At 35.6% G+C, this 12,045-nt stretch overlaps 1 protein-coding gene across 1 annotated transcript in view; it reads right to left on the reverse strand.

Moving 5' to 3' along the window:
• Nucleotides 1–2,505: 2,505 nt before the first annotated feature.
• CPED1 (cadherin like and PC-esterase domain containing 1) overlaps nt 2,506–12,045 on the reverse strand; it is a 301,570-nt gene continuing 292,030 nt past the window's right edge. Inside the window, exon 22 of the mRNA XM_060156796.1 lies at nt 2,506–4,823. Coding sequence (XP_060012779.1) covers nt 4,584–4,823 — 240 coding nt within the window. The 3' untranslated portion in view covers nt 2,506–4,583. The remainder of the gene's footprint in view (nt 4,824–12,045) is intronic.

Here is a 12,045-nt window from a genome sequence, read left to right on the forward strand (position 1 = left end):
CAGTCAAAATCATTTGAACTTTAAAAACATATTAAAAACAAAAAAACTACAGTAGTATTGGCAGAGCACTTACTCCTTGATCCAGTCAAAATGGTAGAATATGCTGTAGTGCAGTATCGTTTTGTACTTGGATACATGTTTTTGAAGTTATCAGCCCATATAAGCTTACTCAAAGTCTTGTTTGTTCATTTTAAATACAATAATTGTAGCCACTGATTTTGATGACATTTTTAACTTTCTTTTTATAAGATAAAAATGCTCAGAGAAAAATTTTAGATACTGAAGATTCTCTCAGTATTTGCTCAAATTAAGGAGCCCGTAAGATAATATTTAATAAAATCCTAACCCTGATCACCTCTCTGAGCTCTTAACTTATCACTGTATTAGACACCCGCCACTCCTCTTCACCCCCCTCCCACCATGCCAAAGCATTACGGCTTTGAAATGACTCTTATTGGGTTACATAATTTTGACCAGTTTCTGTATTTCTTCTTGGAATCCTTCAGTGAAATGGAACTAAAAGAAGAAATTTCAGATGCAGAACAGCATTATTTTTTCCCCATAAACATTACCAGAACTATTTCCATCTCAAGAATCAATGCTTTTTCTTTTTAAACATCTTTATTGGGGTATAATTGCTTTACAATGTTGTGTTAGTTTCTGCTGTATAACAAAGTGAATCAGCTATATGTATACATATATCCACATATCCCCTCCCTCTTGCATCTCCCTCCCAGTCCCACCCCTTTAGGTGGTCACAAAGCACCGAGCTGATCTCCCTGTGCTATGGGGCTGCTTCCCACTAGCTATCCATTTTACATTTGGTAGTGCATATATGTCAATGCTATTTTCTCACTTCATCCCAGCTTACACTGCCCCCTCCCCATGTCCTCAAGTCCATTCTCTACATCTGCATCTTTATTCCTGTCCTGCCCCTAGATTCATCAGAACCATTATATTTTTTTAGATTCCATATATATGTGTTAGCATACAGTATTTGTTTTTCTCTTTCTGACTTACTTCACTCTGTATGACAGACTCTAGGTCCATCCACCTCACTACAAATAAGTCAATTTCGTTTCTTTTTACGGCTGAGTAATATTCCATTGTATATATGTGCCACATCTTCTTTATCCATTCATCTGTGGATGGACACTTAAATTGCTTCCATGCCCTGGCTATTGTAAATAGTGCTGCAGTGAAGATTGTGGTACATGACTCTTTTTGAATTATGATTTTCTCAGGGTATACGCCCAGTAGTGGGATTGCTGGATCATATGGTAATTCTATGGAGAATAATTCTATGGAGAACAATTCTATGGAGAACCTCCATACTGTTCTCCATAGTGGCTGTATCAGTTTACATTCCCACCAACAGTGCAAGAGGGTTCCCTTTTCTCCGAGGGAGGAACACTCCCAAACTCATTCTACGAGGCCACCATCACCCTGATACCAAAACCAGACAAAGATGTCACAAAGAAAGAAAACTACAGGCCAATATCACTGATGAACATAGATGCGAAAATCCTCAACAAAATACTAGCAAACAGAATCCAACAGCACATTAAAAGGATTATACACCATGATCAAGTGGGGTTTATCCCAGGAATGCAAGGATTCTTCAATATATCCAAAATCAATCAACGTGATACACCATATTAACAAATTGAAGGATAAAAACCATATGATAATCTCAATAGTTGCAGAAAAAGCTTTCGACAGAATTCAACACCCATTTATGATAAAAACTCTCCAGAAAGTAGGCATAGAGGGAACCTACCTCAACGTAATAAAGGCCATATATGATAAACCCACAGCCAACATCATTCTCAATGGTGAAAAACTGAAAGCATTTCCTCTAAGATCAGGAACAAGACAAGGTTGCCCAGTCTCACCACTATTATTCACCATAGTTTTAGAAGTTTTAGCCACAGCAATCAGAGAAGAAAAAGAGATAAAAGGAATCCAAATCAGAAACGAAGAAGTAAAGCTGTCACTGTTTGCAGATGACATGATACTATACATAGAGAATCCTAAAGAATCAGTGATTTTTTTTCCCAATGCCTTCTGGGAATCGTTCTGTAGCAAAGACTGCAGAACAGAGGGAACTACATAAAGAAGATTAAATGATCCAAGTATAAAGCCGATGGTGAACCTTCTTTTTCATATGTCCCTATGGGATCCTCTTTGCCTACTTGGATGGCTGGCAAATAGTGTACTGTGCCTTTAAATGCATGCGCGCGCGCGCGCACACACAATGTCAACAGGGATGCTTGGAAATGCTTATGCAGTTATTCTTGACTTTTAATATTATAAATGTTTTCTTTAGTTTAGTTTAGATTGGATACTAATCAATTTTTACCAAAAATGATTCACTTCCTTTAACCTTTACATCGAAAGATATGTGAAAATGCGTACTCTATCTTTTCTCATTCAAATTATGAACTCGTTAAGCGCACACACACATACACGTGCACAAACACACACACACTTATTTCCCCAAGGTAAATAAAATGTAGTTTATTCAATTAAGGAGTAACTAAAATGATTAGTAGCATTTCAGTGCCTTATAAACAAAACTCATCACTGCACTGTGTTCAAAAGCTTTGGTCATTGTACAGCAGGGAGTTCATTTGATCAAAATTTAGAGAATATCAGGGTTGGAAGGAAGTATATCTCATCTTATTGAACCACACGTTAGTAGTTGAATCCATGGGATGATATCTCTGCCAAGGGATCACTGACTATACGGTGTATACCTCCAGTAAAAAGGAAAAAAAATATACTCTCTAAACACAGACTATTACTAGTAAGACATTTATTAACTGTATTATTAAATTGTTTCTAAAATCCATTATTATTGCAATGGTGAAGAGGTAAATGCAAAGCTAACCTCAGTCAGAAGTGTATTACAGTTAGGTTGACAGTAAATTACAAGAGAAATGCACTGACTATAAATCTGTTACAGAATATGTAATACTGTACATTAAAACAGGATGAAGAAGCTACATGAATTGGCAACATTTTATATCATTAAAAAACCATTGAAAACCTAAAAATGATGCTTGCATATAGCTGCAGATACTAGAAAATCTTTCATTTTAAAAGTTAATTCTGTACCATTCTTTTAAAAAATTTATCATCGTCATATGCAGGTATGTATTGTTTATATCAAGTGATTTTCGTGCCTAGATATAATTTAAGACTGTTAAATATAAATTCATATTTACTTTCATATAAAAATATATATAAAAATAGAGTATTTAAAGGAGGTGGACATTCATACTAAGGAACTGATCAATCAAAATAGTTTTATGTTTTTGTATAGTAATGAAATTGAGGTATTCGTACATTTGGTAATTTCAGCTAAATACTGAATTAACCCTCTCAGCCTTTTTTCCCCAAAAGGAAAATAATCCTTTAAGAGCCATTGTAACTGTGAGATGTTATCTCACAACAAAGCGTTTGTACAATAAAAAAATTTACTATCTTAAACTTAAAGTATAGAAGAGAAAGTTCTCAGTACTAGGATTAGATATGTTTTACATGTATGCCACAGTTTTATAAAAAAATAATTCTATGTCTTTTCTAAATCTGGATTAGATACAGTTGCTCAGGAAAATCAAAATACAGTTACTAGTAACAGAGTAGTATTTGTGGACATATACAAACGCTTTCTGGAAATAAATGCCTATGCACTTGAGAATGCTTAATCCTTTGCAAAATATTTACATAAAATATAATTGCAATCTTAAATTATATAGAGTTCTAACAGCAAACAAAAGCTTTCTTAAGTAATATCATCAATGAAACACAATAAAGTAACCCAAGAAGAACTATATTTTCTCACTTTAAAATTACATATTTAATCAACTTAGACTGCAGTTACCCATCCAAGTTCACAGACAGGCTAGGAGGGAATGTTTATGAAAACTACAAAGAATGCAAAGAAATATATTGGTGTTTTAACTGTAAAATATTACACTTCCTATCGCTTTCATAGAATCTCTTAGAATTCCCTGGAGGAGCATTACTATTCTTTTCCTTTCAGTTATAGGATGTTAAAAATCTAGGAAGAAGCGGTTTTCATAAGCATTGGATTCACAAAGCCTAAAGTCTCATCAAAGCCATGTTTTCTCCTGGTAAAGGGCACAAGCGTAATCCCCACTTGCAGGTGTAATGTAATTCCTTTTTCCCCTTTCCAATACTAAGGTAACGATAAAGACGATAAGGCAATACTCAAGAGCATTATCTTTTCCCCCATGTTTCAAATGTCTATATTTCTCTTTATTATCACAATGCAATACCCAGGCCACAGTGGATCTAGTTTATGATTATACTTCAGGTCACCATTTTCTAGTTCTGTCTTTCATCTTGAAACCAGCTGATTTCCATGTGCACATCCTAACTTTATAAAGCTATAGAAAAAGGAAGTGTTATGACTTTTTTAGCTACGTGTGCATTGGTGTGTTTGTGTGTGCCGGTGTGCCTCAGCATGGGTGGTGGAACCAAAACACACATCATGCACAGGATTTGGCTACTAAACCATCGTCCGGGTGAGTGACTTGAATCCTATTCCAAGTTCAGTCCTTCTGCGGAGTCTGCACAATTCTTTCACTGGTACACATCCTGCTGAGAAGGATTTCAGAGCAAACCTGATTAACTGGACCTCTGACATGATACGGTGATTGAGCATTTGTTACAGAGTCTTGTTGTCGTTGTTGTGCTTTGCTTTGATTGCTGAAATATTTTCCCACAATATGATTTCTTGATCGATTCATTTTAAGAAAGTGATATTCTTTGGACAATTTTGATTTCACTACCTGCAAATAAAGAGCAAAAAAAAAAAATAGTGAGGTAAAAGCAAGGACATTTGAGACCTGCAAAAAGCAGGATAATTAACTCACAAACTTGAAAAAAACATCTCTAGCACATAGATGTTACAGATGTTGCCCAAAGGACATGAATATGATTGACATGACCAAGAACCAATGTCACTTATCTTTCAAAAAGGACCAAGGTTGAAATTAGAATTTCTGCCCCTTTTCTTACCTCAGGGCAGCTGTCTTTAATGCAACTAAGGAGTAGTCTCAGATAGTGTCTCTGCCTCACTGCTGTGTGTGTGTGTGTGTGTTTAGGCCAGATGCTAACATACAGAGGACACTAACATGCCTTCGCTGAGTCACTGATTCAAACATGGTACTCTAAGCCTGTCATGGCACCCTTTTATAGAATGATAGCTACAACTATTGGCAGAGAAAAGAGAAAATAGTTTTGCATTGCACACCCATAAGCTGACGCTGTTACAGTTAGTAGTTTCATTTCTCTGGGCACTTAGTAAGTCATGGAATCTGAAGGCGCAGCCTATGCTCTATTAAGCTAATAACTTTATAAATGTTTGTACATATGTATAGTTTTACCTTAAAATTGTTTTGAATAGGCAGTATAAGCATTTATAAAGCATAAAAGAGTATATAATAAAAAGTTTCCTTCCCATCTCTTCTCCTCACTTTCAATCACTCAACAGCCTCCCCAGAAGCAACATATATTATAGTTTCTTCGGGATTCTCTTCATGGACATTTTATGAATATTAACACACACACATGAAAACAAAGAGGCCATATTTATTGTCTATTTGTACAGTATGTAAAACTTTGCTCTGGTGAAATCCTATAATTGTCAGCTTTAATCACTGGGCTAATATATCTCAGGGAGTTAGCAACAAAAGTCAGAGAAAACGAGGTGGGGACCCAGAGAGACTGGGGGAGGGGAGGGCTGAGAAGTAGGGAAAAGAGAAAATACTGGCAAAAATTTTTTGGGTGTGTTTACAAATGAATAGCAAATCTTTAATTTCATCAAATTAATGCAACTGTAAGATATTTTCAGTCACTATGGACACATTATTTATTACTGATGACTAATGAAAGCAACACTAGCACATATGGATTTTTAAAATTCTTTTGAGGGCTATGTAATGATTTAGGTACATATTTTTTGATCCCATATAAAAGAATGCGATGAAAACAGTTCCAACAATATAGAATATTTGAAAAAAGTAGCATGCGATCTATTTCGAAGGTAGGTATTTTTAGTTATGTTGTAAGTTAGAGGGAACCATTTTAGAAGAGTTGTTTGAATAGAAATTCTATAACAGTCTACCCCGAAAGGTTAAGAGCAGTGATCTTTAGGTGGACGAATTATAGGCAATTTAAAATGTATTCTTCGTAAATTTTTGGTCTTGACTTTTTAATTTTACTGCAATGAATGTGCATTACTCTGTAATCGTAAAAACACTGAAGCTATTCCCATTTTGAAGACAAATATAACAGGAATGCCTTTTAAAGACAATATACCCTGCTAACCCCAAATAAATGAATTGTTTTTTTGTAACTATGGGAGGTTTGGCTTTTCATGATCAGGCCCTCAGATGAAGTAACTCTTAAGAAGTTCAGTGAAATCAGCGGATTGTGGTGAGGAATCCCTATGGATCGTAATTTACAGCTCAGTCTGCAGTTAACCACTGATTAATATTCCAGGTCCCGACGTTGTGAGTTTCTATTATGCACCGCTCCTTCTACGTCTGTTTGGTTGTACAATAACTTTAAATATGATAGGCTGGGGAGGTGCACCAATGTTTTCCTGAAGGTTTTGTCCATTTTGGAGGAGGTTTGTATTCACCTATAGCAAGATAAGGGAACATTCTTAAGGAAGTTTACTTAAGGAAACACTGAAGCATAAATATTACAGTCAACCCTGAAAAAACATTATTCCAATGTTCTGAAGCCAAAATAAGGTTAATTTTGTTTATATAATGTTATCTTAAGTTCTGGCTTTTTCAATTGCCTGGTGATCTGTATGCTAATTACATGAAAAATATAAAAAGGTTCATCCCAATGCAAAAAGGTCATATTCCTTAAAAATTTTAATGTTTTGTGTGATTTCAGGGTTGCATTTAATGTTGCATTACCAGTGTTGGATAATGCTAGTTTAAATGCTTACAGTAATCTTGAAAGTGACTCATAAAAGGGATATACAAAAAATACCTATTTCCAGTGTATTTGCTGAAGCATGTAGCTTCCACTTGGGAGTAGTGTCAGTATTTTGCTAGATCACAGTGGGAAGGTTGATGATATACTTCTATTTTTAAATCACTAAGATGATCTCTGAGAAAGGAAGATGGAATGATGGCGTCTCCGCCAGCTTCTGAGGACCAGCCTAATGCCTACTACAGGGAAAACTTCTATTATGCTATATGAGATTGACCCCTACACAGCCACGCCAGGGATTGGCCCAACAATACCTAAGTCAGTTGGTTTCCTTTGAAAACTATTTTTCAGGAAATAATCAAAGATAATGAGTTTCCCAATTCCTTTGTTAAGCCAGTATCACCCTGATGAATCCTAAAAGCTGACAAATCTACAGAGAAAGAATGATTTCAATTTTGATTTGTCAAAACACAGACATAAAAAATCCTCCCAAAATGTTATTGTAAATGGAATCTAGGAGCATTTAAAAAATCTAGCAGTATTATGGGCTGTATTAGTAGCACATACAATTTATTTCAGGAATGTTAAGCTTCAATATTATGAGATATTTTGTCATAGGAAATTACCAAAGAATTATTTGTAGCTATATGATTGTTTGCCCTGAAAACTCAAAGAAATCTACAGTAAAATAAGGAGATATTTTAAAGTTAATATTTAAAAATTATATAGCTTTCTATATTCTATCAATAATTAATAAGAAATATATTAGAGAAAAGATTTCATGACAATATTAAAACAACTTCATCAAGTTCAATGATAATCTATAGGACACAGGTGAAGAATGTGTCAAAAATTTAATGAGTCATAAAAGAAAACATGAATAAATGGAAAGACATAACATGTCAAATCGTCCCAAGTTAATTAAAGAGCTATTCCAATTTTAATCACAGCAGGATTTGGGGGTATGTGACAAAGGAATTCTAAAACAGATCTTAAAGAATAAATGTAGGAAAATAGCCAAGACCATTTGGAAAGGAAAAAAAGCAGTGATGAGAGGATATTTTCAATACCAGATATTCATTCATCAACAGGACTTGAGTCTACCATCAACCTACCATGGACTCAATTTGTTGTCTGTATAAGCAAGTATAAGAAGAATTCAATACTGAGATAGAAAAAAACAAATTTTCACACTGCAGGTTAAAATGTATTTTATAAACTGCCCGTTCCCTAAAAATTTTCATAGAGAAATAAGGTAGTTCTAAATAGCACCCAATGTCATATAAATCCAGTGACCATAAATGTTGACAGCCTAATAGTTGTTTTTTTTGTTTGTTTTTTTTTTTTTGCGGTACGTGGGCCTCCCACTGCCGCGGCCTCTCCCGCCGCGGAGCACAGGCTCCGGACACGCAGGCCCAGCGGCCACGGCTCACGCGCCCAGCCGCTCCGCGGCATGCGGGACCCTCCCGGACCGGGGCATGAACCCGGGCCCCCCGCATCGGCAGGTGGACTCCCAACCACTGCGCCACCAGGGAAGCCCAGCCTAATAATTTTAATTACACGGGATTAAAATCAAGAGTGTGTGTTTAAAATGGAGCTAAGTGCCCAACTGCTAATAGGGTCTCCAATGAAGAAGGGAGTGAAAATTGAGGGGATGTGTGTAGTGTAAAAACAAAAATATTTTTGTTTTTACTGTATATACTTATTTTAAAATGTTTAGCATTAGCAAGAATTCATGTAATCCTTCTATAATAGAAAAGCAGAAGAGAAACAAAGTGATGCTGTATCTTACAAAATTAAAATTTATGATTTATTTTTGCCATATAATATCCATCTTTCAATCTTCAGACTTCTCTGTGTTAGGAAACACATGGAGTAATTCAGATATGGTCCCTACCCTCAAGGGGACTATATAAAGACACATGTCTAAGACACTTGAAGTAAGAACAAGAATGAAATGACTTCAAAGACATTGTCTGAGACTAGATCCCCAAGGTCAGGCACCATGTTGTTTCCGTGTAATGAATAGTTCCTTAGTAAGTATATTAAGGAGACAGTGCTAATTTATGGTGGCCATGATAACTTGTTCACACAGCTATTATTTCTTTGAACTTATTTGTAAAATTTGGTGTCTGATATTGCCGTCAAACTGCTATCTCTGAGTTTCAAAATATTACTGTACTTTACCTACTCTTACTGACTCTAAAGTGGAGGAAGAGGAATGAGCTACATTTTTAAGTCTTGGAAATGTTATGCAAGTGAAGGATGTTTGATACCTGTACAGTAAAGAGCGAACTGTTTCTTTTCTTTGATCTCATGTGTAGAAATGTGCCCATATGAGTCCTTCCAAAATCAGAGGACCATTTGGGGTTACTAAATTCCAACTACAGTGGCGACTGGAATGTGGCTTTGAAAGAGAGGTGTTAGCAATACAAATGTTAGGTTTATCTCTGGGGCATAATACTAGTAAACAACAAAAATGAGCTATTAGAAAATGGTGAAAGATTTAGGTCTTGAACCAGAGACAAAGGACTCTAGATGTTTGTGGACGGTGGTCACCTCAATCAGAGACAAATACTAACGTCTTGATGCTTCCAAAAGCTTCTCTAAATCTGGGTGCATCCGACTCAACAACTGAGAAAGAGACGCATCTACCTAGAGCAAAAAGGAACTACTACATACGGTTAATAACACATACCCATGTGATTGGGGAAATGTTTACATTACTTGAAACATGAGTGTTAGCTGGAGTTTTATTGTTCTTTTTTTGCCACTTTAAAATATAATCCAAAGTAACTTCTTGTCTTTAGTTTTGTTGTCATTATTTTCTTTTTGTGACTTTGCTGTGTCAAATTATACTTAAAATTAGGAAGAGAGAGTGAAGGACAATTGGTCTCCATAAAGTGTGATAACCTGTTAGGTCAGCATTGTTCCCTAATCACAAGTATAAGTGTAATAATAAAATTTTTTTTTCTCACAGCAATGTTCAAATTTAGATTAAGTTACAAATAGGAATAGACTTTTAAGTAAGGATTATAGTGTTTCAAAACAGTAATAGATTTTTATTATAGTATCTATGGAAACTTGGAGAGTAATTTTGGAGCTGGAATCAAGGGCTGCAATGGGGATAAGATATTACAGGTTATGTAGATGATCACATTTTTCTGTGACTCAGTCCAACAAAAAATCTGTGCTTTGGTGTGTAGAAGTAACTTTTGTTTTCTCTTAGGCTTCTTATATGCTAAGAAGTCTCCCACTTTATGATCGTATATCTTTCCACATCTCTATATAATTAAGGACTTGGGCACACAGACATTTTAGAAGGCATACAAATGCCCATAATTCAACTTGACTGGTTTGGGTCAATGGCTATTGTAAGACTTCCCAAACAAATGAAAAAGTGTTATAAATTACAGGACAAAAGTACATGGCAACTTTTACTATTAAATTCATGTAACTTCAACACTCAAAATTGATTTCACATAAATAGTCATCAGAATGAATGTGTTACCATGTCAATTAATTGCTGCATCTAAAATAACTATGAATTTCCTTTTTTAAAAATTTATTTTTATACAGCAGGTTCTTATTAGTTATCTATTTTATACTTATTAGTGTATACATGTCAGTCCCAATCTCCCAATTCATCCCACCCCCCCCTCCGCCCCCGCTGCTTTGCCCCCTTTGTGTCCATACGTTTGTTCTCTACATCTGTGTCTCTATTTCTGCCCTGCAAACCGGTTCATCTGTACCATTTTTCTAGATTCCACATATACGCGTGAATATACGATATTTGTTTTTCTCTTTCTGGCTTACTACACTCTGTATGACAGTCCCTAGATCCATCCACGTCTCTACAAATGACCCAATTTCGTTCCTTTTTATGGCTGAGTAATATTGCATTGTATATATGTACCACATCTTCTTTATCCATTCATCTGTCAATGGGCGTTTAGGTTGCTTCCATGTCCTGGCTATTGTAAATAGTGCTGCAATGAACATTGGGGTGCATGTGTCTTTTTGAACTATGGTTTTCTCTGGGTGTATTCCCAGTAGTGGGATTGCTGGATCATGTGGTAATTCTATTTTTAGTTTTTTAAGGAACCTCCATACTGTTCTCCATAGTGGCTGTATCGTTTCTTTTTAATTTAATTTAATTTATTTTTATACAGCAGGTTCTTATTAGTTATCTATTTTATACATATTAGTGTATATATGTCAATCCCAATCTCCCAATTCATCACACCACCACCTCCCCACCCTCAATCTACATTCCCACCAACAGTGCAAGAGGGTTCCGTTTTCTACACACCCTCTCCAGCATTTGTTGTTTGTAGATTTTCTGATGATGTCCATTCTAACCGGTGTGAGGGGATACCTCACTGCAGTTTTGATTTGCATTTCTCTAATAATTAGTGGTGTTGAGAAGCTTTTCATGTACTTCTTGGCCATCTGTATGTCTTCTTTGGAGAAATGTCTATTTAGATCTTCTGCCCATGTTTTGACTGGGTTGTTTGTTTTTTTAATATTGAGCTGCATGAGCTGTTTATATATTTTGGAGATTAATCCTTTGTCCGTTGATTCGTTTGCAAATATTTTCTCCCATTCTGAGTGTTGTCTTTTCCTCTTGTTAATAGTTTCCTTTGCTGTGAAAAAGCTTTTAAGTTTCACTAGGTCCCATTTGTTTATTTTTGTTTTTATTTCTATTACTCTAGGAGGTGGGTCAAAAAAGATCTTGCTGTGATTTATGTCAAAGAGTGTTCTTCCTGTGTTTTCCTCAAAGAGTTTTACAGTGTCTGGTCTACTATGAATTTTCAAAAAGCCAATATAAAAAGGGAAAGCTTGGTGAATTGGAAAAGTGTCAGGCAGATTACAAGCAAATACCTTTTCTAAAACTGATCTTGACTTGAATAACACCCAAGGAACTTCTGATGTGGTTCCACATCCACAGAACAAAATAGAAAACAATTTTCAGTGGTGCCAGTGTTCCAAAATCTCTAGACCAGATGAGGGGGGAATGCTCTGATTACAACTGTGTTTCACAATCATGGGTAGGGT

The sequence above is a fragment of the Lagenorhynchus albirostris genome, chromosome 8 (genome assembly GCF_949774975.1).
Source record: "Lagenorhynchus albirostris chromosome 8, mLagAlb1.1, whole genome shotgun sequence".
NCBI lineage: Eukaryota > Metazoa > Chordata > Mammalia > Artiodactyla > Delphinidae > Lagenorhynchus > Lagenorhynchus albirostris.